Consider the following 27,519-nt stretch of genomic DNA (forward strand, 5'->3'; position numbering starts at 1 on the left):
CTTACATGACTGGACATGCGAATGCACGTTCGCATTTTTGAAAGTTCGCAACTTGAAGGTTTGTTATGTAGGGGACTTACTGTATAGTTACTTGTAGCTGTTATTTAGTACCACTTTTATTTTCTGGGCAATGAGGCTATATTCTCTTGGATTTCTACCTTTGCTCTCCTTCAGGAAAAGATGAAGAAGAGGTGACAGGAAAGAGGAGAGGCTCACAAGGACCCCAATCCGTTCACTGATCTCACTCATTATACAGTAGAGAATACTCTGCTCATCCTTTGATTTAGCTACTCCTCTACTGATGGCTATTTATTTCATTTTCAGTATTTCTGCAATTATGAACACTACTGCGATGAACAACACACCTGTGCACATGTAAATCCTAAGAGATGCAACTGCTGGGTCCAAAGGTACACACACTTGAACTTTAATACGTGCTCCCAGTTTATCCTACAAATGACCGTATACCAGTTTGGACTCTCACCAGTCTTGCTCAGCATATGTTCATGATGTATCGATTTTTCGGATGATAAATGAAGTAGCTGCTGAGACTTCTGAAAAAACTCCATGTTCAACTCAAGCACTTACCCATAGGTTCCTTAATAACACCGTAATAATCTGGCGCATCATTAGGATCCACTGGTTCAAGGAAAGGCCAGGCCATCTTATGGGCCTATAATGAACAACAACAACAGAAAGGCATCATTGGTTATTGTCAGGTTATTGTCAGGTGGAAATGACAATTTCACTTAAGTTTCCCATTTGAGTTCTTGCATCCAAGAACTGGAAGAGTCAGTTTTAAACTTGAGAGATGAAATTATTTATACTTAGATGATTTTTGCTGTAGTCACAAATTATCTCAGACGAGCATGCTCTGTAATAATGGTTCTCCAAGAGAGGTCTGGAAACTTGGCCTGGAGCGGGGATGGTGGAGCACTAGCTTAGGGGTCAAGGAATCTGTACTCTGGTCCCTTCACGATGACCTGCCAACTGAGCGATGTTGGCACTGCAATCACACCAATTAAACTGGAGTGGGATGGGTTCCAAGTGTGGAATGGTTACCTCTGCAGGCTAATGATGTGGCAGAGGTGTGATGGTGATGTTAAATAACATTCAACCACATATTGAGACTATTGTTCTCGTTTCAGTTCTTTCAACGCTTCTAATTATGATCACAACAGGAGGAAGTGTTAATCTAGCACTCCTATGCCTGGAATACATCTCTAATGCTTGCTAATCTTAGAAGCCACCCCCACCTTCCTTCTTGTTTTTAATAAGGGAGGGAAGGCTTTGGCTCAGAGCCTTAGATAAGCATTTGTATCTCACTAGAATTTAATCAAATGGCTTTTCAATCAATGGTGGTAAGATGGTTTTCTTTAAAAATAAAATTTAGGTTAAAAATAATGAGTCATGGGCTTCCGTGGTGGCACAGTGGTTGAGACTCCGTCTGCCAATGCAGGGGACAAGGGTTTGTGTCCCGGTCCAGGAAGATCCCACATGCCGCAGAGCGGCTGGGCCCGTGAGCCATGGCCACTGAGCCTGCGCGTCCGGAGCCTGTGCTCCGTAACAGGAGAGGCCTGTGTACCACCAAAAAAAAAAAAAAATAATAATGAGTCATTTTAAACATGAGCATTAGCTAAACAACAACAGTCGGCATGGGAAGGACTGAAGTCTGTGGAGCACTTCAGCTGGGAGTCACTAAATAGTCAGGTGCTCTAAGATTGTAAAGGTCAAACCCCAGGCGTGTTTCCAAGGTCACGCTGATTGATTTCATCTTTAAATGCTGCACAGAGCGTGGTTTCTCACCTGTAAAGAACGCAGCACCCTCTTCAAACCCTCGTAATCTTTCTCTGTTAGCGGCGTGAGCACTGTCATGGCATCCTCTGTTGACTGGCACTGTGGACAGACATACTCGTCAATGAGTTCTGCCTCACTTTGCAAGATGCCAACGCAGCGCCCATGGTACCAATTCTGACACCGATCACAGCCAATATAAAATCTGCAAGATCCGAAATGGAAATGTGAATTCAAAACAGATGGGATCACATTACTTATAATTTACTTTAAAAAGTAATAAAACATGCATTGCATATATTCTAACCCTGGGATATAAAATAGTTTTAGTATTTATAATTGTTTTAATACTTTTGAAGATTGACATTCCAATGAGTTACTTTAGTATTTCTGATGTTAAGAACAAGCATTAAAGGTTTAAGAACACTGTCAAAATTGGAGAACCAATATGAAGAAAAATGTAAAACATTTAATTGACTTCAAAGCTCAAAACAAAATAAAGACAAAAATCTTTCAACTAATACCATATCCAATGGGAAGCTGATATTGGCCACCCAACTGGGAGTTCAAAATCCTAAAAGCTGTTTAACAGAGTCTCGGAGCTTGTACCCAAATTAGTGTTTTTCTAACCTGCAATAAAGCACCATTTCAAAACACTGATAAAGTCCAAACAAGTCAGGCCATTTTAAACTCATTAATTTCTATGTTACATATTGAAGAATCAAGTCTACCATTAAACCACATTTTCCCCAATGCATCTCAAACATTCACTATGAAGCAACATAAAATTTTGAAGGGGAGGTAAAGAGGGAAGAAGAGAAAAAAAATTGGAAAAGAATTTGTAATGTAAGTGTATAATATATGCAGAAAAATACCTTGCTTTTTATTTTAAAACAAATAAGTAACCAGTCAGAGCAATTTGGCTTCCTAAATTATTAAATATGATGCTCTTATCAGAACTCACTGTGACTCATCATAAGGTGTTCTGCAGATACAGTACAATTCCTCACTGTTGCCCTCTTGTGCCCGTTTACAATCATTACAGATGTACACATCCATTTTCTTAGCCTCCTTTTCTGTGATGCCAACACATTCTCCATGATACCAGTTAGTACAAAGATCACAGCCAATATAGAACCTAAAAGCATTCACAATGAAAATGACAATGTAATTGTCATTTTGAGCTGCATGGTACGTAAGTCTGTCTTCCCTGTCCTGATTCACGTTCTTACAGGATAACTTTCTGCAATGAGTCAGCTAAACATCCTGAATCCAACCATTCTAACCCTGACAAACTACAGCATCTGATGCTATATCAAGTGTGGGGACATAGAGTCGCTCACATCAATTTCAACAAATACACTGTTTAGTGAAATGTGGGTCTTTAAAAACACACTGGAATTTGAAAAAATAAACAACACACTGATGGTAATGTCTCCCTCTTAATGAATGTGTGTAAAACTGTAACAGGCACAAAAACCAAAGCCAAAGAATCAAAGACTTACATCTGTCAAACCTATGCCACAGAAGCCATTTCAAAATCAGGGCTATTTCTTAGATAGGTTTGAAAATGTATCTCGCGATTTAAATTTGAAAACAAAGCAAAGCGCAAACACCAAGGAGAAGTTACACTACAAGGAACATGCAGGAGGTCAGCCAGTTGTAGAAGAAAAATGGTCAAAACATGGTATGAAGAAGAAAACTAAAAAAGGTACATGTAGTAATTCAGTTTCTACCAAGTTTTCTAAGTAAATACTGGAATTTAATTTTAACAGACTATGACATGGGCCAGTTTTTCAGTTAGTAGAATGTGTGTGGCAATGTGGAGTGGCCAGTTTAGTTAGCTGGTGAAGAACTACTTCAATTCAAAAACAGGGACACACGGAGTGGAGAGTGATGTAAGGACAGTTAATCTAAAACCGCAAGAGGGTCTACAGGATGGGGCTGTATGAGTGTGCAACTGTGGGTTATCAGTTAATTAATCCTCAAGTCTTTTGTAATGTAAGATCCCAAACGGTAAAGGGAAAAGCATCTCTATGACAAACACACAGTGTATCAAAGTGTTGACGAATGCTCCGGAGGAACGCCTTGTCAAAGTCATGGCAAGAATAAGCGTGAATTGCAGGGAACCAGACTGGCCTTGCTGATACCATCGGTTCTACCAAGGTGTTTCTTGGCAGATTCGCCTACAGGAATCGAAATAGTCCTCAAGCTTCCACCTAACCTGCTTTTGAACGTAAAGGAATAATGGTTGTGTGGTGTATCCTATTGCCACTAACTTTTTTCTTTTGAATTATGATTCCCGCACGATTTTCACTGCCGCACGTGGAGGCCTTCGGGGCGTTTTGGTATGTTGCCTTCACCAGGTGGTGGGCTGTGTGTTCTGTAAGTGAGTTCAGGACTTGAATTTCAGGTTTTAGTCACTCTCACTAGATTCCCAAAGGAGCCTACTTTGGAACAAGAGATCACTAAATACTCCTTAAGAACCACTAACTCTTCCCAACTAGAATAGGGAATGAATGAAGCCGGTATACTGAAATGTGAATAATGAAAAACTAAAAAATATGAAATCTCCCCAAATCATGAGGCAAACTCAATAAATGAGCATACGTACACGTGTGCTGCAGTTTATGCAATTTGGGTGTTAAAAAAAGTCGTGTGTGAAATGAATTTCTCTGATCTGAATATTCTAAATAGGCCAAAATGTCTGGTTATTTAAGGAAATTCCATAAGCAGATCTTTCTGTAAAGAAAGAAAATCTTTTGTAAAGAAAGTAAATTGACAAAAATTGCATTGGACTTGTACTGGACTAAGGGGAAAATCAATCAATAGGGTTCTACTTTTTATATCACGTCTAATTTCTCACAAAGTAAGACAATGAAAAGTGCAGATGCCTACACTGATCTGTGTTTGATTCAACACACAGCTAAATCTACCAACAAAAAGTTTTGATTTAGCACTTGCAAACAGACTGTAATTTAAATAGCACCGCTAACGCAGCTTCAGTGTTACAGCTTAAACATCATCAAACAATTTTATTTTATTAATTGATTAGGCATCCACTTACAGTAGACATTAAGCATTCCTAATTCTAAATGATCATACTTTTTTATCACAATCAAATAAACTTTTGGGTACTGTAAAATTAACACTGTGGTTAATTTTGGCTTTAAAAACTTGGCCTGCATTTGAATGTTGAAAATGGAAGCTAAATACCTAGCTGAGTGATAATAATGATAGGAAAAAAAAAAAGTGTAACCATGTTTACAGATTACTGTCTCTAAAATCTTGTATATATCACCAAATACAAGTTACAACTGTCAAAAGCAGCTTCCAGCTGCCATGTTTATCAAATTTTTGAGTGTAGTACTTGAGGAATGAGTGAAAGAAATCACTTTTTGTATTTTTCTGACTTTTGTCCCCAATAAGAAAGTGGGAGCTTTGACAAAAATAACATTAGGTTACAGTATTCTAATACAAAAACCATAGAATTACTTAAAATTACATGATAAAAATCCAAAACCACTCAAACTCAAAAGCCCCTTGGCACCATTCGTATGTAGGTCGTCTTTAGGATTGGATGTAATCGTGGGGTTGGGAAGATTCCAGAACAGATGATCTCAACTTTGGGCGGTGACAGTAACACACCTTTCTCCAGACAGCATTACTAATTGATCTGGAGTTGATCCAGAGAGAAGAGGAGACAGCAAAGGAGCAACAGAAAGCTTATCTGACAGAAAATATGATGAAGGACAAACACGAATCATGAACACGTGGAAAAAGAACCAAACTTTTATTCTAGTGTCAACGTTAAAAATATCAGCTGCAAAACCACAGATGAAATAGTATTATCCTTATTTTTAACTGTTTTTATTTACATTGCTACTGATATACTCATTTTCTTCAAAACTGGAAACTGAGCTAAACTTTTAAGAAAATAAACTAGAGCTCAAAAAGATCTACTCACTTAGATTCATCGTAAGGCGTTTTACAAATACAGTAAAGCTTTGTGTCCTTCTTCGTTTCCTTTGAGGTAGTAGAGATCATTTTCTTCTTCTTCGACTTGGAGCTTGAGTCTCTTTCCTCTTCTCGCTTCCTCTTCTGGGAAGCCACAGGCAGCGTGGCCGTGGTCGTGGCCGTGGCTAGGGGGCCCGAGTGCTGCGGCGGGGGCGGAGGTGGCGGGGAAGGCGGAGGGGCTGGAGGTGCCGGTGCTGCGGCGGGGGAGGTGGCAGCGACAGCTGTGGCCTGCATCATGTCTTTTTCCTTCTTAATTTTCAGGTCCCTCTTGAGCTCTTCCTGTTGTCAATCAAAGAATATAAGACCATCAACTGACTTATGTAACGTTCTGGCCAGAGGACGTTACATCACCTCCCTTGTCTGAGCAGCTCCACAGTTCACTCTAAAGTGAGGGAGTCTTGTTAACTCCAAACAAGAGGGTTCTTACTACACCTTAAACCCAATTAAAACAACTAGAAATAGAAGATGAAGATTACACAACAACTAGGAAACTGCTAGCTCTCTTCAAAGGAGGTCTGACAGAAAGATGAGCAAGTGTGTAGAAAGAACGGCCCCTCCTGCATGCCAGGGTCCTGCCCTGGTCATTTCAGTCATCACTCAGGACATGATTTCAAGTGTCCTCGCTCGCTGGCTGCTTTCTTCCGGCAAATCTCCGTGTGTCTCCTTAGAGTGAGCCTCAACGTGAACTGGACATGATACTCCAGATGTGGCCTGACCAGCCCAGAGCAGAGTAAGACAGATGTGCCTTATTTACTGTGCTCCTGTGGCTAGAATTTAAGACTGCAAGGAGAGCTATTTTCTCAATACAAATTTTGCATAAATTAAAATACTTTTTCCCATGTGAGGTATTTTACAGACACACCTCTGCTACCTAGTGCTACAACTTATTCTGAGAAATGATGATGAAAGAACTTTTATTTCCCTTGGACTTCCCTGGTGGTGCAGTGGCTAAGAATCTGCCTGCCAATGCAGGGCACATGGGTTCGAGCCCTGACCCAGGAAGATCCCACATGCCGCGGAGCAACTAAGCCCATGTGCCACAACTACTGAGCCTGTGCTCTAGAGCCCGCGAGCCACAACTACTGAAGCCCATGTGCCTAGAGCCCGAGCTCCGCAACAAGAGAAGCCACCGCAACGAGAAGCCTGCGCACTGCAACGAAGAGTAGCCCCTGCTCGCTGCAACTAGAGAAAGCCCACGTGCAGCAACAATGACCCAACACAGCCAAAAGTAAATAATAAATAAATTAAAAAAAAAAAAAAGAACTTTTATTTCCTTAGAGAAAAATCACTGTGACTGGCATTCATGAACAAGCTTGGTGTAATTAAACCAGAGCTATGACCAAGTTTTTAAACATCAAAAAAATTCTAACAAATAAACCAGAATGATCCTGGTTTAATGAACCTCTTTCCTCTATCTGGAGTCTAAATAGTCTTATAACTGAGAAGATATGCTGTGTGACAATTCTACAGTCCTTCTCTATTTAAAAACAAAGTCTGAACTTTTTCCTAGGGAAGAAAGTAAATCTTGAGTTTCATTTTCCTAATAATATGATGTGTTTATAGCCTGAAGAGATGGATTTTAGGAAAACCAAGATCGTCAAGACAGTGTAGTAGGTACATACTTTGACATACCTCTTCAAGAACATTCCCATGGTAGTAAGATATAAAAAAGAGAAAACTGAAAAGATAGCCATGCTTGAATAAGATATAAATGTCTCTATGGAACGGAAACACAAAACCATGACCAGGGCTAAAACTGCAGGCCTCCTGGGCTCCAGATTCAGAACGGGGAAGTGCAGGCTCCCTGCTGGATGTTAAAGGCTGGCTGTGCTACACTAGGCTTCTGGAGGGAGGAAACAAAAATAAAACTCCTCTAACTTAAAATTCCAAATGCAAAATCAAATGATAAACAATAAAAACATGTAATGTAAAAAAAAAAAAAGAAAAAGCAACCAACAAAAATCAATAACCTAATCTGAATTTACTCCAAGTGAATTTTTATGTTTTATAGAACAATCTGACAAAAAACTTTATAATATGTATGAGACATTCAAAGAGTTAAATGAAGGCATAAGTTCTATTAAAAATGAGTAAGAAATATTGAAAAGACAAGCAGAGGGGGATGGAGGAGGGAGGAAAAGGTAGAAGACAACACATTTTTAGGACAGTGAAACTATTCTGTATGATACTGTAATATGATTCTGTATTCTGTTATGTAGCATGATTATATGACATCACTCATTTGTCAAATGCACAGAACTACACAACACAAAGAGTGAAACTTAATGTAAACTATGGACTTTAGTTAATAATAATGTATCAATACTGGCTTATGAATTGTACAAATATGCCACCCTAATGCAAGATGTTAATAATAGGAGAAACTGGGGTTGGGGGTAGTATACGAGAACTCTCTGCTTTCTGCATAATTTTTATGTAAATTTAAAACTGCTCTTAAAAATGAAGTCTATTTTCTAAAAAGGCAAACATAAATGATATAAGAACAGGTAGATATAAAGGACCAATCACATATGCTGAAAATAAAAAATAAAATCTTTATAATTAAAAATAAATTTTAAAATATGCTAGTACATATACGTTTGAATGTTGTTCCTCAAACTAAATCATCTTAGCAATAAATTCTATAGTTAAAATAATGCTGAACATTTTCTTTAAGTATAATTTTTCTTCCTCATTGGATAAGCGATACACTGTCAGAAACAACACCACGACTATATACTAGAATATTTGCAGTAGTTGTTAACATTTTTAAATGGCTGCATAGTATGTACAGTGCAGAAAAAGAAAAATGTTCAGTATATGTTGTCTCCAGCGTGATTCTGATTTTGTTTAAAATGTGTTTATATGTGAATACATTTATTAAAAGTAATATATGTAAGCTATATCCTAAAATTATTTTAAAATGGTCATCTTTGGAGGGGGGATAATCAAAGATTACCGACCCTTATTTTTGTTTACTTGGACAATGGTCGCGATCTCAGTATTTATCTAGCAGTGACTACCTTATTGAACTCTCTCTTAGATCTTAATAATTTTTCTTTGGGGTTTTGATATAATAATCATATATACACAATAACAAATTTTATCTCCTTTCTTTCTCTGGCTTAACCTTAGCTAGAATTTCTAGAGATGCTAAGCAATAATGTTGATTCTGGGCACTACCGTCTGGTTTCTGACTTCAGTGGGAAGATCTCTAATGTCTCACAGTTATGTACAGTGTTTGTTAGTAGGATGATCAGTGTTGTCTTAACATCTCTCACCTTCTTAAAATGTACAAGGCACTTCTAGGGATGCTTTATATAGCCCACTTCTCTTTTAAAAAACTGTTTAAATATGTATGAATAGATGTCTTCTTTAAATTTTCAACAAATTCCCTAAGTAAGCAGAGGATTAGCCATGCCTGCAGATCATTTACAAGTCAAGAAAGAAATCTGGTCTTATTTAATAAGCACACTTTATTTTTCTTTCAACATTGTTTTGCAGTTTCTCTGTCTACCTTTCTCAAGAAACGTGGCTCCTGATAACTTTTGGCAAAGACTGCGTCACAGACAATAAGGGCTATTGTTGCCAAGAGGGTCCTCGAATGTTTTAATCAAAAGACTAACCTCCTCGAGTGGCTAGTTTAGAGATTACAATATACATGTAGATACAAAAATCTCTGTCATGCTTTAAAAGATGTATGTCCTACTACTTCTCATTCTAGGGACAAAAATGTAAAATCTAGAAAACAAGCTCAAATTTTAAGCTTAATGGAAATTTCAAGGGGAAAAGAAGAATAAAATTTGATGCTAAACACTGAACACAGGATGATAGAAAATACCTTCTTACCTGCACTTCAATTTGTAGGTCTTTGTCTAGCAGTGCTCTCTTCTTCAGTATTTCGGCTTTGAGTTGCTCTTTGTGCTTGAAGAGCAGTGCAGAGAGCTTGCTGGCATTCTGTTTGCTACGTTTCTGTTCCACGCTCTCCTCTCGCTTCCGTTTTTTTGCTGCCTGTTTTTCTTCTTTATCTATCTTATCCAAAATATACTTCATCACCTGGTTACAGACAATCATTCTAGAGAGAAATACACAATCTATGTAATACTGGGCATTTCCTTCTGAAAAGCTTAAGACAAAATTTTTCTACGTCTTTACAGTTGGTACAAACTTTCTGTGACTGGGAAGCTTCAGAGCGATTGGAACCAGTTATGAGCATCTATTAGTACTGAGTGTTCTCATTTAATAAACTTCAATCAAGATAAAAACAATACAAACTCAGAACTCGTGTGTGTGTGTGTGTGTGTGTGTGTGTGTGTGTGTGTTAAAGAGAAGAGACTGATATACAGTGAGACCCAGTGTAATGGGTTATAAACATTTCTCCCTACCTTTGATTCTCTTCTCTTTCAGCTGGAGTCATGGTCTTTTTCTGTTTTAAATGTTCTATTACAGCATTATGCTTCATCACCACCTTCAGGACAGAACAAAATCCAAAAATGCATATTTTATAATGACTACAAGTTGGTGCACAGGTAACAACAGTAGAAATCTGAGCACATGTATGTGTTTCCCAAAGAAACTAAAAATTTTATATCGTAATACAAATAAAATGAGAGCTACTGTGTGGCCTGGGTGCTTATCACATACCCGGCACCGTGCCCAGGGAAGCAGCTGACATTACCTTGTTTATTCACCGTAACAATGCTGAAAGGTAGGGAAACTTTTATAAATGAGATAGTGAGACATAAAGAACTTACTAACTTGTTTGAGATTAAAGAATTAATACAGCTCTAATTTTAACCCAGCTATCATCCTCCAATAACCATGTTTTTAACATTATGCTCTCCGTCCCAGGCATTCATTTTAAAGATCACCCCACCCCCGCCCCATTGCCACCTTGCGCAGAGATTAGGGTAAAGACAGACATTGTAATAATTCTCAGTTCATGGACCATACAGTGCTAAAAGCTGGATAATAATGCATTTTAACACATTATATATGACGTTAATTTTTTAAGAATATTACTATACATCTTCAAAATCCCTCTGCTGGGGCTTCCCTGGTGGCGCAGTGGTTGAGAGTCCGCCTGCCAGTGCAGGCGACGCGGGTTCGTGCCCCGGTCCGGGAGTATCCCACATACCGTGGAGCGGCTGGGCCCGTGAGCCATGGCCGCTGAGCCTGCGCGTCTGGAGCCTGTGCTCCGCAACGGGAGAGGCCACAACAGTGAGAGGCCCGCGTACCGCAAAAAAAAAAAAAAAAAAAAAAATTCCTCTGCTGCTTAAAACACTTCTAACAACATTACAATCATCAAAGTTGCTAAGAGACTAGATCTTAATTATTCCAACCACTAAAAGGAAATGAAAATTATGTGACATGATAGGGGAGTTAATTATTGCTACAATGGCAGTCATATTATAAGATGTGAATGTATAAAACCAATAAGACATATACCTTAAATTAAATTTATACAATGTTATATGTCAAATATATTTCAATAAAAAATAAAATAAAAAGTGCTTCTACATACATGACCTCATTTAATCATTACAGTAACCCTGTGTGGCTGAAACGGAGAGAGTTTTAATGAGGATATAGCTCAGGGGAGATCAGTGGGTTTCACAGACTGTAAACGGGAGACCCAGGAACTGGGTTCTCCTGACTTGGGAACACTTGAAACCCACACAAACTCCTGACTAGTGCGGAACGCTGCACATTCTCCCGCAATGCTATAGAGGATGTCACTATACACGTGGCTTCGTTTCAAGCAGAATAATTCTAACTCATCTAAATTGCCTTACTTCACTACAAAGCTACTGCACAATGCCACTTTTTATTTATGCTATGGAGTAATACTATTTAAATCTTTTTTTTACGAAGGTGTGGCTGGAAGCACAAATGAGTTTAATCTGTCTATAACATTTGCTTAGTCTACGTGCAAACTAAGGAATGATAACTGCAAATAACTGCAAAGAAATTGCTATGATGCCTGAAGTGGCTTCCAAACTTAGTTAAACCTTCAGGTTTCGTATCAATGATACTTAAACTTCCTAAGTCCACTCTTTCCAACTTAGTTCTCCCAAAATACACGTAGTTTTTCCAGTAAGCACTGACTGTTTATATCCAACAGAGTTCCAAACCATAACAGTCATTCAGTACGTTTTGGTCAACCCAGTGCTGCTTCTAACCTGAAGCATCAATGACTTTTGTGTCTTATTTAAGGAAAGCTAACACAACCAAACACTAAGTCTAATGCACAGCACAATAATTCAAGCTACTGAACATGCTGCTTTTACTTAATAACTTTACCTGTTTCTGAATGATTTCACTTTGATTAGAAGCTTGGAGGGTGTGTTCCCGCTTAATTTCTATCTGTTGCTGCTTCTTCTTTTGCTGCTGATCCCTGAGTTGCTGAACCCTTTGCAACTGCTCTTGCACACTGGCTGCCTGTACTGTAACCACATTCTGAATCTGATGGGTCTGCACAGGGCTGCTCTGCTGCCTCTGAACGGGGACCTGGAGTTTGAGCTGCTGGGGCACACCACCTTGCTGAGCCTGTATCTGAGCCACAACCTGTGACTGGATCTGGGAGAGAACCTGGACTTGTTGCAGCTGCGGCACAGCAAGGACTTGGGGCTGAGGCTGCCGTACTTGGAGCAGAGGACGGGATGGGGACGAAACAGTAACTTGGCTTAACGTTTGTCCTGATGAAAGAGTTTGAGTTGAAGACTGTACCTGGGGTTGTGACTGTGGCTGGCCCTGGGAAGGTGGCTGAAGAGATGTGTGTGGCTGAATTGGAATCGGCTGTGAGGCTGTAGTCTGACCCTGGGACTGCTGTCCAGGAGACACTTGGGATGGAGTTGATGGACGCATTCGAGTCTGTGGTGGACTCTGGACACGAGCAGGAGACTGTCCTTGGACATTACTCTGAGGCTGACACTGTCCTGCACCTTGGGGTTTGGAGGACTGTGCTTGGGTGGGCTGTGCTTCAGGAGGGACGTGGGAGGCAGAAGTTGCTTGGGTCTGGGCTTCAGGCTGAGCTGGGGACGGGGGTTGGGTTGGGGGCTGGGGCTGTGCGGGCTGAGCAGTCTGAGGCTGGGCTTCTGCAGGACTCACGCTCGACGGCTGAGCTGGAGGCAGGCTCTTGGCTGGCTGCACCTGTGTCAGGGGCGATAATTTACTCTGTCTTTGTTCACTTGTACCTGTGAAAAGGAAAGACCAAATATTTCTTACTCTAGAACATGACACTGTGGTTTAACAAGAATTTGAAGGGGATTTTCTAAAGGTGAGAATTCTGCATTTCAGTACAGAAGATTGATGCCCTAGAAATGCTCCATCTAGAAACACCTAGGTCAGGACTCTCCTAAATTGGGGAACACAGGCCCTGTTCATGGCTGCCCTCCGCACATTTTGCTAAGTCTCCAGAGGGCTGGCTTCCAAAGCAAGGCACAGTCTCCGGAAATCAGCCAGGTCTTCTGGCCCAGGCTAAGGCCAGCCCACATTCCTCTCCTATGGCGTGACGCCAGTGAGTGACGGCCGCTTGCAGCAGGAGGCTCACCAAGTGCTCTGGTCCTGAAGCTCCCAATCATAGGTTATGAGCTGGAAATACCCACCTGCCCTGAGAGCACGTCATGACTCAATCAGTTCCTACAGGCTTGGTGAGGAGTTAGGAGTGGGCACAGTCACCACGATACTTTACTGTTTTGTGCCAACCCCCCGCTTTCTATAGTTTTTAACGGGGGGTGGTGGTGACAGGGAGGCTGTCAGAGCAAGAGATCTGGTCAAGCTCTTGTGAGGCTGACCAGTCAGCTGTGACACTCACCAGCTTGAGGCACATCCTCCCAAAGATAAAGACCGGCCCTCTGGCCCCCTCTGTCACCTAGCAACCCGTGACACTAACAAGCAGCATTTCCCACAAGCCCAGGTTCTACCTGCTGCTGTAGTGGAAACAGTGGTGGTGGTGCTGCTGGTTGCCGTGGCTGTTGTTGCCAGTGGGGTGAAGAGGAACCGCTGGACGGTACCGTTTGGCATTGCGGCTTGCATCAGCTGCTGTCCTGGACCGGGAAGTATAGTCACCCCTTGAGGTATCAACTGCAACTGTCCAGTAGTTTGGCCTTGTCCTTGAATCACTACTGTCAAACCTTGATTGCCACCCTACGGAAAAAACACACAACATGTAAACCGTGTTCAAAGGATCGATCTGCAAGTATACCATTTTTATGTTGAACAGTTCCTTTAAAATAATGAACATATGTATTTGAATGTCTATGGAATGGTACCAAGAAAAATTCAGATAAGCTAAAATAAGAATATTTATTTTAAAAGATTGATGGTGTTTAGTGGAAAAAGCATGAACTAACAATCCAGAGTTCCAGTCTGAGTTCTCCAAACGGACAGACAGGTTATCTGTCTGTAAGTAACATCGCTGCTCTGGATCTAAATTTCCCAATCTATCAAATAAGGGTGTGAAGTGAATAACTAAGGTCTGCACAAAATTCTGATTTTAAATCATCTTATTTTATAACTTTCAAAGCATCTTTAGACATACTTTAGACATGCCTCATTTGATTCTCACAATAGACTTGTGACTTTGCGGATTAGGGAGAGAAAATATTACTACAATCTTTCTACCAATTAGGAAACTCAAGTTAGAAAGTTCAAGACTCCTACCCAGAGTGAGAGGGCAAGTTCAAGGTGAGATATAATGAGAAGCCCAGGTCTCCTAGTTTCAGTTTTTTCACTATGTACCAAATGACCTATGGAGTGTGTTGGTGTGTGCCAACGTATAGAAAGCTTAGGGTTCTAGACGTGGAATGCAAACACCATGTGAGGAAGGTCACTAATGTCTGAGTAATCATCCAAATGGGGACTAGGAACTAAAAACTCCATCTGCACTGCCTCTTCTGTCCAGGACTTCTTAATCCTCAACCATCAGGAACATGGTGGAAAATTAGAAAGCAAACGTAAAAACAAGCCACCCTAAGTTCCCAACAGCCAAAACTGATGCTACAAAGTTCCTACAGTGATGCTAAGCTCCATGCACTTTACTCAGGAGTCCCTTACTATAGCAGTCCCCAGCCTTTTGGGCACCAGGGACTGGTTTCGTGGAAGACAATTTTTCCACGGACGGGGTGGGTGGGTGGGTGACGGTGCAGGCAGTGACGCGCGGGACGGGGAGGGACGGGGAGCGGCAGATGAAGCTTCGCTCGCTCGCCCACCCCTCACCTCCTGCCGTGTGGCCTGGTTCCTAACAGGCCGCAAACCAGTTGAGGACCCCTGCCTTATTCACTATTGCTTTTCTAAAACATTTTTGTGCACAGTCAAAACTACATACAATACCAAGTATAGTTTAACGAATAATTGTAAAGTGAACGTCTATAAAACCAGCATTCAGGTCATCACTGCCAGTATCCAAGAAGGCCCCCGTGTGAGCTGCTCTGGTCTTAATTCCCCTCCTTTGCCCTAGAGGTAAGCACTACTCTCACTGTTACAATAACTGCACTTCTTCATAGTGCGACCACTTGGGTATAGCTCTCTAAGGGCCACAGACTCACAACTTCAGGAGCACCATTCAGGGAAGAATTCAAATGGTGTCCCCTCCAGGTAGGCAATGCAGCAGGCCCATAACCCTACACATATAGCTAGTTCTGCCTGTTTCTGAATCTTATGCAAATAGATCATACTGCAGTTCTGTTTGTTACTTGCTTTTTTTTTATTTAGCTCAGCAATGTAGTTCTATGTGGCTGTTGTTTGTTCACTTCCATTGCTGGAGGAAGGCAACTTATTTATCTAATTGACTGCAGATTGACATTTGGGTCGTTCCCAGTTTTTGACTCTTATGAACAATGCTGCTGTATATATTCATGTCCATCGCCCTGGTGCTCAGACGAACAAGAACTTCTCCAGGAAACATACCTAGAAGGAGAACTACTATGACGTGCGGCATGTGTCTTCAGCTTTGCTACATAGTGTCTACAGTTTTTCAAGGTGGCTAAAGCAATTTATAATACTACCAGGTGTGTATGAGAGTTCATTCTGCTCCATGTCTTTGCTGTCTCTTGATTTTGTCTGACATTTTATTTTATACTAATCTCTTAGATATGTGGTTTTAATATGCATTTCCCTCATTACTAACAAAATTCAGCAGTTTTTTGGATTTATGGACGTTTAGATTTCCTCTTTTCTCGACAAGTTTGTTTGCTCTTTTTTCCTACCGAACTATCTGGATTTTTTTCTTCCTTAATTTGTAGTAGTAATTCTTCATGTATTCTGCAGAATAGTCCTTGGCTGGTTGTAATTATACCTTTCCTCATTCTTTTCACTCTTTTATAATGTCTGATGAACTAAAGTTCTTATTTCTAAGGTTGTTGAATTTATAAATCTTTTCCTTTATGGTTAGTATTTTCTGTCTTTAAGAAAGCCTTTCCTGGGCTTCCCTGGTGGTGCAGTGGTTAAGAATCCGCCTGCCAATGCAGGGGGCATGGGTTCGAGCCCTGGTCCGGGAAGATCTCTCATGCCACGGAGCAACTAAGCCTGTGTGCCACAACTACTGAGCCCGTGAGCCACAACTGCTGAAGCCCGCATGCCTAGAGCCCACGTTCCACAACAAGAGAAGCCACCACAATGAGAAGCCCACACACCAAAACAAAGAGTGGTCCCGCTCGCCACAACTAGAGAAAGCCCACGCACAGCAATGAAGACCCAATGCAGCCAAAAAGAAAGAAAGAAAGAAATTTTTTTAAAAAAAAGTATTTTTGGGACTTCCCTGGTGGTGCAGTGGATAAGACTCCACACTCCCAATGCAGGGGGCCCGGGTTCGATCCCTGTTCAGGGAACTAGTTCCCACATGCATGCCGCAACTATGGAGCCTGCCTGCCGCAACTAAGACCCGGCGCAACCAAATAAATAGTAAAAATTAAAAATATAAATAAAATTAAGAAAAAAAAAAAAAAAAAAAGTATTTTTGTTTGACTCTAGGAACCAGACATTTAAAAAAGTAAGTAGATTTTTAAACGTCCAAAGATTAAGTATGTGTTTTAAAGCTTACAGCAAGAGTAAGTAAGATCACTCGTAAAGTTAAAATGGAAGTCACATTACTTACGTGGCCCTGTGTTAACTGGGTGAGTTGAGCCATGGTAAGCTTCACCTGTCCTTGCTGGGGGCGAGGGGGCTGTGAGGTTGAAGGCTGTAGACTTGCAGTGGGTGCTCCTGAAGTTAGTCCTTTCTGTGCAGGTGTTGAGGAAACTGTACTAGGGGCAGAGATCGCAGTGGACACAGGCTGCCCTCTGATGATCTGCGTCACGACCTGCTGAGGAGTACCTATGCAAAGAGCAAAACATTAGAATGCTTCCATGCCCTAAGCAATACTCTGAGTTGAAATGTCGTTTAACGCTTCAGATGAATGTATTCTTCTCAATTTTCAAAAAGACTTACGGGATGCTGACATACTGATGCATTCAGCCATATATCCACATCCAAAGGACCCACCTGGTTGTCAGTGAGCCTGTTTCCACACAGCTCACTAACAACCACTCTCCCATTCCTGCTCTCTGCAGTAGTCAAAAAATAAATAAAATAAAAAAAAATAATAATGCTCTTCCTATGAATCTAAAGCCAAAATGACAATAGGGAAGATGGAAGAGCCTATGTAAAATGTGCCATTAGGCTGCCTTTCCTTAGGAATATAAATGAAAAGATAATAATTTATGTGATTTTTAAACAAAACATATAGAATCTGGAATATTCTGGGACAATTATATGTATAAATGAGTTTTTCTTACAGCTATCTGCTACTTAGTTGGAAGGAACCAAGAGGGCAAGAACCCCTGTATCCTCAATACTAGAGCAAGGTGCTCAAGTGCTTCCATAGTTAGTTGAATAAACATCTATAGAATGAATGAAGTTTAACTGAAATGGCTCCATAGTCTTCTAAAAACTTCTGTTTCTCATTTAACCTGATGAAACTAGAAGAAAAAGCAGGTGGTAATTATTTGGCAGCTAATTTTACACTTATAAAATCTGAATTCATTATTAATTAGTAAATATTATATTTCTGAAATTTTGTATTCACTTCCTGTTTTTCCTCATATGTCTACATATATATTTCTGTGTATTTTTTTTAAAATGACCGGTGCTTAATATTATTGCATTATGTATAAAATTAAACCTATTTTGACATTTAGAATACTTTCCCTTTTTCTTTTTTTAAATAATACCCTGGTGAAATCCCTGCTTATAAATTTTTATGTGCTTCTAATTATTTCCTTAGAATATACTCCTCCCAAAATTACTGGATTCATAGCAGGAACATAGTATTAAATTGAATTTAGAAAGGTTATACCCATTCATACTCCCATCACCACTGGGTGCCCATTTCAGTGAACCCTTTCCAACCCTATCACTAAAGTATCACATTCCAGCTATCAGAAATAGTATGATAGCATCACAGTGCCTGCATTACTTCAGTTGGTCTACTTTCCTTTGGTATCATGCTCCTAAATTCTGGTGGCTTGTAAATATGCTATAGAAATTGGCAGTGTAAGTTTTTCATCATTACTCTTTCTTCTAAACTTTACTTGGTTATTGTTGTCCACTTATTCTTCAAGATGAATCAAAAAACAGCGCAGTACATATAGACAGGTGCTTGAAGTTGAGAACTTCTGGACTCCAACACTCTGTCCTTGTACTGCAGTTTGAGGAACAGTTAATGAAAAGTTACTTTCGTTTATCACCTTGTATTTTCTTTTTTCCATCTTTATTGGACTATAATTGCTTTTCAATGTGTTAGTTTCTGCTGTACAACAAAGTGAATCGGCTATATGTATACATACATCCTTATATCACCTTGTATTGATACGGTGTCATCATAAACAGATGGATAAAAGGGCTGGTATTGACTGATTATATGATGGTCATTCAGATGATCCCCAATATGTACATGTTCAATTATGTTTAGATTATCATCAAAATTCAAAAATTAAAACACTTTTTATTACAACCTGGGAGTGTTCAACTTTGGGAAAGGCTAGCGTGGTGGTAGGAATAGGGATAAGTTGACCTGCACACACTCAGACACACACTACACACATCCATCCACCCTCGACCTCTCTGACCACAACTCCTAAGACTCTTACTGTCTTCACTGGGCCCCACCAGCCTCACTGGCCACCTTGCTTTTCATACGACACACCAGACACACTCATATGTGAAGCTATATATTCACATATTCAAGTCTAAGTATATTACCATTTATCATCCATAAACTTTTCTTCTTTACATTAGTTTTATCTTTCCTTTTAGTTGGCTGCCTAACTGACAGCTATTTTTAAACATGAATAGATACTGAATTTTACCAATTGTCTCTGTAGCATTAACTGAAATAAGGAATCATACTTTCTTCTCTGGGGTAAATTTTGCTTAGGCATTAGGATATTTCCTTTAAAAAAATACTATGCTATGTTTCATATTAGAATTATGCTAAATTTGTAAAATGAATGGGAAAGAATTTATCTACCCCTTTCCCCTTATGGCCTGCAACTATTTTTTATAAGAAGGAAATTGTTTCCTAACCATTTCAAAGAATTTTACCCATAAAACCATGAGGTCTGGAATTCTTTTTTGTAGGTAACACTATGGCAACTTTCCAAATTTCTTTCCTTGATGTGAGTCATTAAGACTTGAAATTTATAAGCATAGTATATAATTATGCCTTGTTATTCAAACAGATTTAGTTCCTTCTATTTTTATTGCATTCTCATTCCTACTTTTTGTAAACTAGCATTTTGTTCCCCTTTCTCTAGACTTGCAAAAAGAAAATGGTTTAATATTTGCCTTTTCTGTCTTATAATCATTACTTCCTTCTTCCTGTTTTCATTTAAGACTTGTTTTATATATTCTTCTAACTTCTGGTTAAGATTTAATATGGTTTTTTTTTTGTCTGTTTTGTTCACCAATGTGTTTCAACTGCCTAGAGTGGGTGCTCAAAAATATTTGTTGAATGAATGAGTTTGCCTCTCAGTTCAGCTTTGCAGCCTGGCTTAGCTGCTACTTGATAATCTGTTTGTGATGACACATTTGATGTTTCTTTAACATAAAAGCTACTTTTGAGAACATACGTTTTTAAATTCCAAGCAAGTAAGCGTTTTTAGTATAATACCTTAATGTTAATTTCTAGCTTTACTACAAAACATGTAGCCTATACACATTCTACTTTTTGGAATTCATCAAGGTTTTACCTGTGGCTCATTATAAGACCATTTTCATACAAATAGCTTATAAATATTTAAAACTAATGTGTATTCCTAAAGGTACAAAAGTTGATACAGTCTGTTTCTGGTCTACTATGCTTCTGTTAATCGCTCCTTGATCTCAAATAGTTTTTGCTTTATACACTTCAATGACATCTTATTTAAAGATCCAAGATTGCACCTTCACTGCAATCTGTATCTTTAAGCCAAATATAAAGTGACTTTCTTTGTCCTAGTTATTGTTTCTTTAAAATACTGAATTCGACTCTGTTCAATATTAGGATTATGCATGTCTTCCCTCTGCCTATCCCTTCTTTCTTTGTCCTTTATTTCATGTCTTTGACCATCTTTTTATGTTTTACGTTCTCTGGTGATTTGCTTTTAGGAATGTTTCTCATAAATGCACAGTTCGATTTCTTTTTTCACTCAATCTTTACAGGCTTCAACTTTTAATATGGCAGCTTTAACTTATTTACATTAAAAAGGGCAGGCACTGCCTCTGTAATCTTGTTTTATGCTTTCCATTTAAATGCTTCTTAGCCATTTCCTTGATTTTATCTTTTGCCACACAGACTGTTTTCTTTGCTCATTCTCTCTACTCCAATGATCTGAATGTATCTATCTCATTTACTAGAGGTTTTAAGAACATTTTTAACAAGCATACTTGGACCTGCTTTTCTCTTATTGACAATGCCAGAAATGAAACAAAATCTTATGGGTGTATCCCATGATGAATCAGAAATTTAGTATGCTTCGAAATCTTAATTCATATTGGTATTTTCCAGTAGGTAGAGTGCCAAATACAGAATATTATAGATTTCCTAGACTGACTCTTTAGATGTAAAATGATAATACTGGATGGATGAATACCTGGCTGTACCATCACAGGTGTTCGAATAATTGCCTTTCCTAGTGTTGACTGTTGGAGTGGTGTTCTAATCACCGTCATACCAGGGCGGATCTGAGGCCCTGTGATTACCTACAAATAACACAAAGGACAATGAATTAAAATGTTTTTAAAAGACTAAAGCATGATGGACTTAGAACAGATATCTTAAAACTTTCCATATTGATAAACATGTCTACAGAAATTACAGAAGCTCTTGGACATTACATATTAAATTATATTAAGCATCAGAATAAAGATAGAACTTTGAGGGGAAAAAAGTAATATAAATGAGATCGCAAGAAATTCCTTGTCACTGATACCAAGAATAGCCTACAGACTAAAAGGAAGGATACAAGACCCAAGAAAGCTCTGCTCTATAACCACCACAGTTGCTCACAGGAAAATGATGAGTCCTATTTTCCCTGAGCTCCAATCCTTATCTGTAACCTGGAGAACACAGGGGCAAGATCAGAGACCAGAAGTTCTTTCCTAATTTAAAGGAGAGACTACACAGCATATTATTTTCAGTGTTAGGTTTAGAACATTCTCAAGTCTGCAAAACATTAAACTTTTTCCATAATACGAGTGCCAAGGAAATGATGTATCTAATATGTGTGCATATCAGCTGATAGACTAGTTAATGCTGTGGATTATGTTTTCACTCTACTTCTTAGCTGCATAGCACGTCGTTTTCCTGGGTGATCCAGTATTGCCCATTGTTTTCAATAAAGACATTTTCTTTGTAAAATCCTGGAAAGCAATTCTTATGATTCATAAACTATACGAATGTGCTATTAACTAAATGTTAAAAATTAACAGTTCACTTGAAATGTAAGTAACAGATTTTTTAAAAAATCAGTACTTTGTCACAGATTAAGTAAAAGGTAAAGAAAAATTAGAAGCTGGATTAATCCTGGAAGAGGCCATTCTAAAAACTTCAACCAATGTGGTTAACACCAAATAAACCTGTAAAGAACTCTTACTTGGGAAGTGCTTGTAGTTCCTCCAGAGCTTGAGGTATTGGGCCTAATCGTGACTGTTGCTGTCCTGGGCTGGAATGAAGTAAAGGTTTGTTGACTTGTACCTGTACTGGATGGAATGATACCCAGGACTTTCTGCTGTACTTGAACAACGCCTTGAAAAAAAGATGAAGAAGTAATTGATAACTGCCCCTTTCATAAAACATCAGGTATTGCTTGGTTCCTGAGGAGAAACCAGGTGTGGCGGGGGTTTATAGTGGGCTACATAAAATGTGAGATCCGAAGACTGAAATCAGTGAAAAGGAAATGAAAAATAATGGCAACAGTATGATCTGGCAAATGTGAATTAAAACTCTTCACATTTCCCTTACCTCCTTGCGTTGCTGGCACATTTACAGCGACAATCTTGCTGTTTGCAGGAAGTGGCAGTTTGGTAATTACTTTTCCTGCCATAGTGACTGGATTGCCTGTAATTTGGAACGTCTGACCTGTGCTGGCAATGGTTGTAGCAGATGTGGCAGCTGTGCTGGTGGCTAATGGGGTATAAGACATTTAATAAGCTTCAGATTTAAAATAACCAGCAACGTAGTGACTTCTAGGAAGGCACCAATGCATGAAATGTGGCTCATTTTGTATTTTTAAGAAAACATTCCTCTCCACTCAAAGTAAGTGAACCATGTAAATGCTGAAAGTGAAATAATGTAAGAGAGGAGTTTTGCTAATGTAATATTATGAATATTATCTGTAACAAACCTACTGTTACAGTTTGTTTGCTCAATCAGCTGCAGAAGAAAAATACTTTTCTAAAGAAACATTTCATTTCAGTAGGTAAAGGACTGAAATTTCTTTTTCTTGAATGAAAGCAATCTTTTATTTAATCACAGTTGTGTACCTGAATTTGACTGGCCTTGCTTAACCCAGGTAGCAAAGGTCTGATGAAAGTTCTTGTTCTGCTGGAATGTTACTGTAGCTGGAGATCCAACTTTAGTAGTTAGTACCATTTTAGTGCCAGTTGTAACTGAGCCACTTATGGGGGCCACCATAACTTTCTGTGCTGGAGAGATGGTACTAGTTGTACTGTTTGTTGGGGAAGTAGTGGAAGCTGCAATTACTGTAGGCTTCTGCTGTTCCAATCGTTTCTAGAAAAGTCAGGGAGAGAAATCATGAACCAAAATTGTTCCAAATAAAAACACCATTCTGCATGAAGTCCAGCCACAATTCCTCTCAATCTAAGAAAGTGCACCAAATTTCTAAAATATTTAACTTCTGAAAATATGCCCGTACAAATTTACACTTGAATTTAATTTCTCGAGGGAGGCAACATTTTTATGACTGTAAATCACATATACTTTATTAAAAGCAGTAAGTTTTTGGTAACATAAATTTGAAATGATCAAGTTTTTCCAGTCTGTGCAAAGGTCCAAGCTTTCAGACTGAAAGTGCAAGAGACGTGGGTGATCTTACTGGAGACAGGGATACCTTGTGATTCAGCTGTGGGGTTTAGAACAGACAGACAGCAAATGATGGGACCTGTCATGTTAATTTACCCAATCATAAAGAACATGTCAATATTTAAGTATCACTATTCAAGTTGGCAAACCTGCAATCAAACAAGCTGAAAATAATAAATAATTTTACTAGATTTATATTTTTCAGTTCAAATATTTTTACAGAAAAATCCTTTAGACTATTGTATACAGAACGGTATAATTGGATCTTTCAGACTATAGTGTTATTAAAGACGATTTGCGTTTCTTTACCCAGAGATTGCTGCCTTTTCCTGACAGCTTATTGACATGACAGTTTAAGTTTACACATGTAAAAACTACAACTTGATCTTTCTGAATTATGGTTTCCTCAGTGTATATGCCCAGTAGTGGGATTGCTGGGTCGTATGGTAGTTCTATTTTTACTTTTTTAAGGAACCTCCATGCTGTTCTCCATAGTGACTGTACCAATTCACATTCCCACCAGCAGTGCAAGAGTGTTCCCTTTTCTCCACACCCTCTCCAGCATTTATTGTTTCTAGATTTTTTGATGATGGCCATTCTGACTGGTATGAAGTGATACCTCATTGTCATTTTGGTTTGCATTTCTCTAATGATTAGTGATGTTGAGCATCCTTTCATGTGTTTGTTGGCCATCTGTATATCTTCTTTGGAGAAATGTCTATTTCGGTCTTCTGCCCATTTTTGGATTGGGTTGTTTATTCTTTTGATATTGAGCTGCATGAGCTGCTTGTATATTTTGGAGATTAATCCTTTGTCAGTTGCTTCGTTTGCAACTATTTTCTCCCATTCTGAGGGTTGTCTTTTCGCCTTGTTTATGGTTTCCTTTGCTGTGCAAAAGCTTTTAAGTTTCATTAGGTCCCATTTGTTTATTTTTGCTTTTATTTCCATTTCTCTAGGAGGTGGGTCAAAAAGGATCTTGCTGTGATTTATGTCACAGGGTGTTCTGCCTGTGTTTTCCTCTAAGAGTTTTATAGTGTCTAGCTTTACATTTAGGTCTTTAATCCATTTTGAGTTTATTTTTGTGTATGGTGTTATGGAGTGTTCTAATTTCATTCTTTTACATGTAGCTGTCCAGTTTTCCTGGTTCTGAAGAACCTAGGGTAAGGACAGGAATAAAGATGCAGACATAGAGAATGGACCTGAGGACACGGGGAGGGGGAAGGGTAAGCTGGGACGAAGTGAGAGAGTGGCATGCACATATATATATACTACCAAATGTAAAAGAGACAGCTAGTGGGAAGCAGCCACACAGCACAGGGAGATCAGCTCAGTGCTTTGTGACCACCTAGAGGGGTGTGATAGGGAGGGTGGGAGGGAGATGCAAGAGGGAGGAGATATGGGATATATGTATATGTATAGCTGGTTCACTTTGTTATAAAGCAGAAACTAACACACCATTGTAAAGCAATTATACTCCAATAAAGATGTTAAAACAAACAAACAAACAAACAAACAAAAACCCTACAGATGGCACTGACTACAAACCTGGTGGCAAACCCTTTACCCCTTCATTATCTTATTTAATGCTTGGACCAACCCAATAAAGTTGCTGGTACTGTGATTTAAAGATGAGGAAACTGAGACTTAGAGAGGTTGTAAAACTAGCCCAAGGTCACAGAGCTAGTAAATGCTGGAGCTGAGTTGTGTACGAAGATCAAATTCCAATGCTGAACTATTTCTTGCCATCAAGCACTGCTCACTAAAGACAGCATACCTAGTCTTTTTACTGTTACTTTTGTATATGTCCTCTATGCCTTAAAATAATGTGAGGTATTTTACATAATTTCTCATTCCTCAGAAGAAAATGAGGGCTTCCCTGGTGGCGCAGTGGTTGAGAATCTGCCTGCCAATGCAGGGGACACGGGTTCGAGCCCTGGTCTGGGAAGATCCCACATGCTGCGGAGCAACTAAGCCCATGTGCCACAACTACTGAGCCTGCACTCTAGAGCCCACAAGCCACAACTACTGAAGCCCATGTGCCTAGAGCCCGTGCTCCGCAACAAGAGAAGCCACCGCAATGAGAAGCCCGCGCACCACAATGAAGAGTAGCCCCCACTAGCCGCAAGTAGAGAAAACCTGCACGCAGCAACAAAGACCCAACGTAGCCAAAAATAAATAAATAAATAAATTTATATTTAAAAAAAAAAAAGAAGAAAAGGAGCTTAGTTTTGGATTCTTGGAAATGTCATCCAATTGGATCAGTTAAAAAATAAAGGAGGCAAGAAAAACAAAACAACTAAACACATAGTTATTTTCTGGGGCTATGCCTTCAAAAATTGGAAATGTTGACTATGGGAAATATAGCCAATATTTTGTAATAACTGTAAATGGAGTACAACCTTTAAAAATTGTATAAAAATTTTTAAAAATTACAGGGGGAAAAAAATCACAGGTTTGACATGTCCACAAAATCTGCTGGGTTTGTACACATGTTCAAAACGGCAAGTTTGTCATTAAACTCTAGCTGTCATTATTTCTCAATTTTTGCATGGAAAAAAAAGTTTCGATCATCTTCATTGCTAAATTTGGAAAACATATTAAAATGAAGATTGACTTGTTTTGAGAAAGATATTTTAAATAATTTTTTTTTTTTTTTGGTACGCGGGCCTCTCACTGTTGTGGCCTCTCCCACTGCGGAGCACAGGCTCCGGACGTGCAGGCTCAGCGGCCATGGCTCACACGCCCAGCCGCTCCGCGACATGTTGGATCTTCCCGGACTGGGGCATGAACCACCTGTGTCCCCTGCATTGGCAGGCGGACTCTCAACCAGTGCGCCACCAGGGAAGCCCTAAATAAAAATTCTGAAGTAATATATAGATTAAGTATATACTGCTCTGTTCAATTAAGCTATATACAGGTGCATGTCCATCACCTCAGAAACTGACACACATAGGAAGAGCAAAGAATACAATGTTCTTAGGGGACTCAGAGAGGTAATACATCACCAAGTTCAGGTTCTGACTTTCAACTGCCAGAGAAAAGCTCACTATCAAATTAAAGAAATTGACCCCCTGGCCCCCCCAAAAAGTAATACCTTGGGTTACATTGTAGAGATGACAAAACACATTCATAAAATGAAAAACAAAACAACTAGCCAGTCTTTCTATGAGTGGAGAGATAGACATGACAAAATCCAGAAGTGCTGTTATCTCAAACTTTGATCTAAGTGAAGATGACCTATAGTAAACCACTGTAAAATATACAAGAACTTGAAAAAATATTTTATAAAATATGAGGAAAAAGGTAAAACATGAGGAAGTGAGTCTGATTTATTTATGTAATATGTAATTTTAAGTAAGTTATGTGTAACTAAGTTAATGATACCTGTTTTATCTATTTCTATTTTATCAATATCCTGAAAGTTTATATATTCAAGTTTGGCTAAAAACTTTCATAGTATCTTCTTATTAGAAGGAAGGGGTAATTATCTTTTTTTTTTTTTTAAATTTATTTTATTTATTTATTTATTTTTGGCTGCGTTGGGTCTTCGTTGCTGCGCACGGGCTTTCTCTAGTTGTGGATAGCGGTGGCTACTCTAGTTGCGGAGCACGGGCTCTAGGCATGCGGGTTTCAGTAGTTGTGGCTCACGGGCTCTAGAACACAGGCTCAGTAGTTGTCGTGCACGGGCTTAGTTGCTCCATGGCATGTGGGATCTTCCCGGACCAGGGCTTGAACCCGTGTCCCCTGCATTGGCAGGCGGATTCTTAACCACTGCACCACCAGGGAAGCCCGGTAATTATCTTTTATTTGGGTCCCTAAATAGTCAGGCACATATGATACATCACAGTATGGAAATACTAAGAGACCACAGTAGCCTGATGACCACCAATTACAACAAACTTACACTTTTAGTAGAACTCACTTTTTCATAGACTACAGAGATTTTATGGATTGGAATTTTACAGGAAAAAATTATCTTTAGAAACTACCCTTTGAATTATAAATATAATAAATAAGAAAAATTATACTTCAAACATTGTTCTTCAAATGTGTACACTTTTTGCAAAACCAAGCTTGGTATATCCACAGAGCTATTTTCAAGTACTGAAATTAAGATATATATGAGACACACGTAAAAATAAAACCAC

At 39.2% G+C, this 27,519-nt stretch overlaps 1 protein-coding gene across 14 annotated transcripts in view; it reads right to left on the reverse strand.

The window, feature by feature from the left end:
• Window positions 1-27,519, reverse strand: part of BPTF (bromodomain PHD finger transcription factor) — a 135,309-nt gene that overhangs the window by 12,655 nt on the left and 95,135 nt on the right. For 6 of the 14 annotated variants that reach the window (XM_032615624.1, XM_032615620.1, XM_032615621.1 and 3 more), the window contains 12 exons: window positions 22,813-23,059; window positions 22,292-22,453; window positions 21,924-22,075; window positions 20,922-21,030; window positions 16,907-17,124; window positions 13,737-13,959; window positions 12,115-13,007; window positions 10,197-10,279; window positions 9,661-9,886; window positions 5,762-6,090; window positions 1,807-1,999; window positions 589-673 (listed from right to left, as the gene is read on the reverse strand). In XM_032615624.1, coding sequence (XP_032471515.1) covers window positions 589-673; window positions 1,807-1,999; window positions 5,762-6,090; window positions 9,661-9,886; window positions 10,197-10,279; window positions 12,115-13,007; window positions 13,737-13,959; window positions 16,907-17,124; window positions 20,922-21,030; window positions 21,924-22,075; window positions 22,292-22,453; window positions 22,813-23,059 — 2,920 coding nt within the window. Of the gene's footprint in view, window positions 1-588; window positions 674-1,806; window positions 2,000-2,758; window positions 2,933-5,761; window positions 6,091-9,660; window positions 9,887-10,196; window positions 10,280-12,114; window positions 13,008-13,736; window positions 13,960-16,906; window positions 17,125-20,921; window positions 21,031-21,923; window positions 22,076-22,291; window positions 22,454-22,812; window positions 23,060-27,519 lie in introns of all 14 variants that reach the window. The other 8 variants (XM_032615627.1, XM_032615625.1, XM_032615628.1 and 5 more) reach the window with 6 other exon arrangements.

The sequence above is a fragment of the Phocoena sinus genome, chromosome 20 (assembly GCF_008692025.1).
Source record: "Phocoena sinus isolate mPhoSin1 chromosome 20, mPhoSin1.pri, whole genome shotgun sequence".
Classification (NCBI taxonomy): Eukaryota; Metazoa; Chordata; class Mammalia; order Artiodactyla; family Phocoenidae; genus Phocoena; species Phocoena sinus.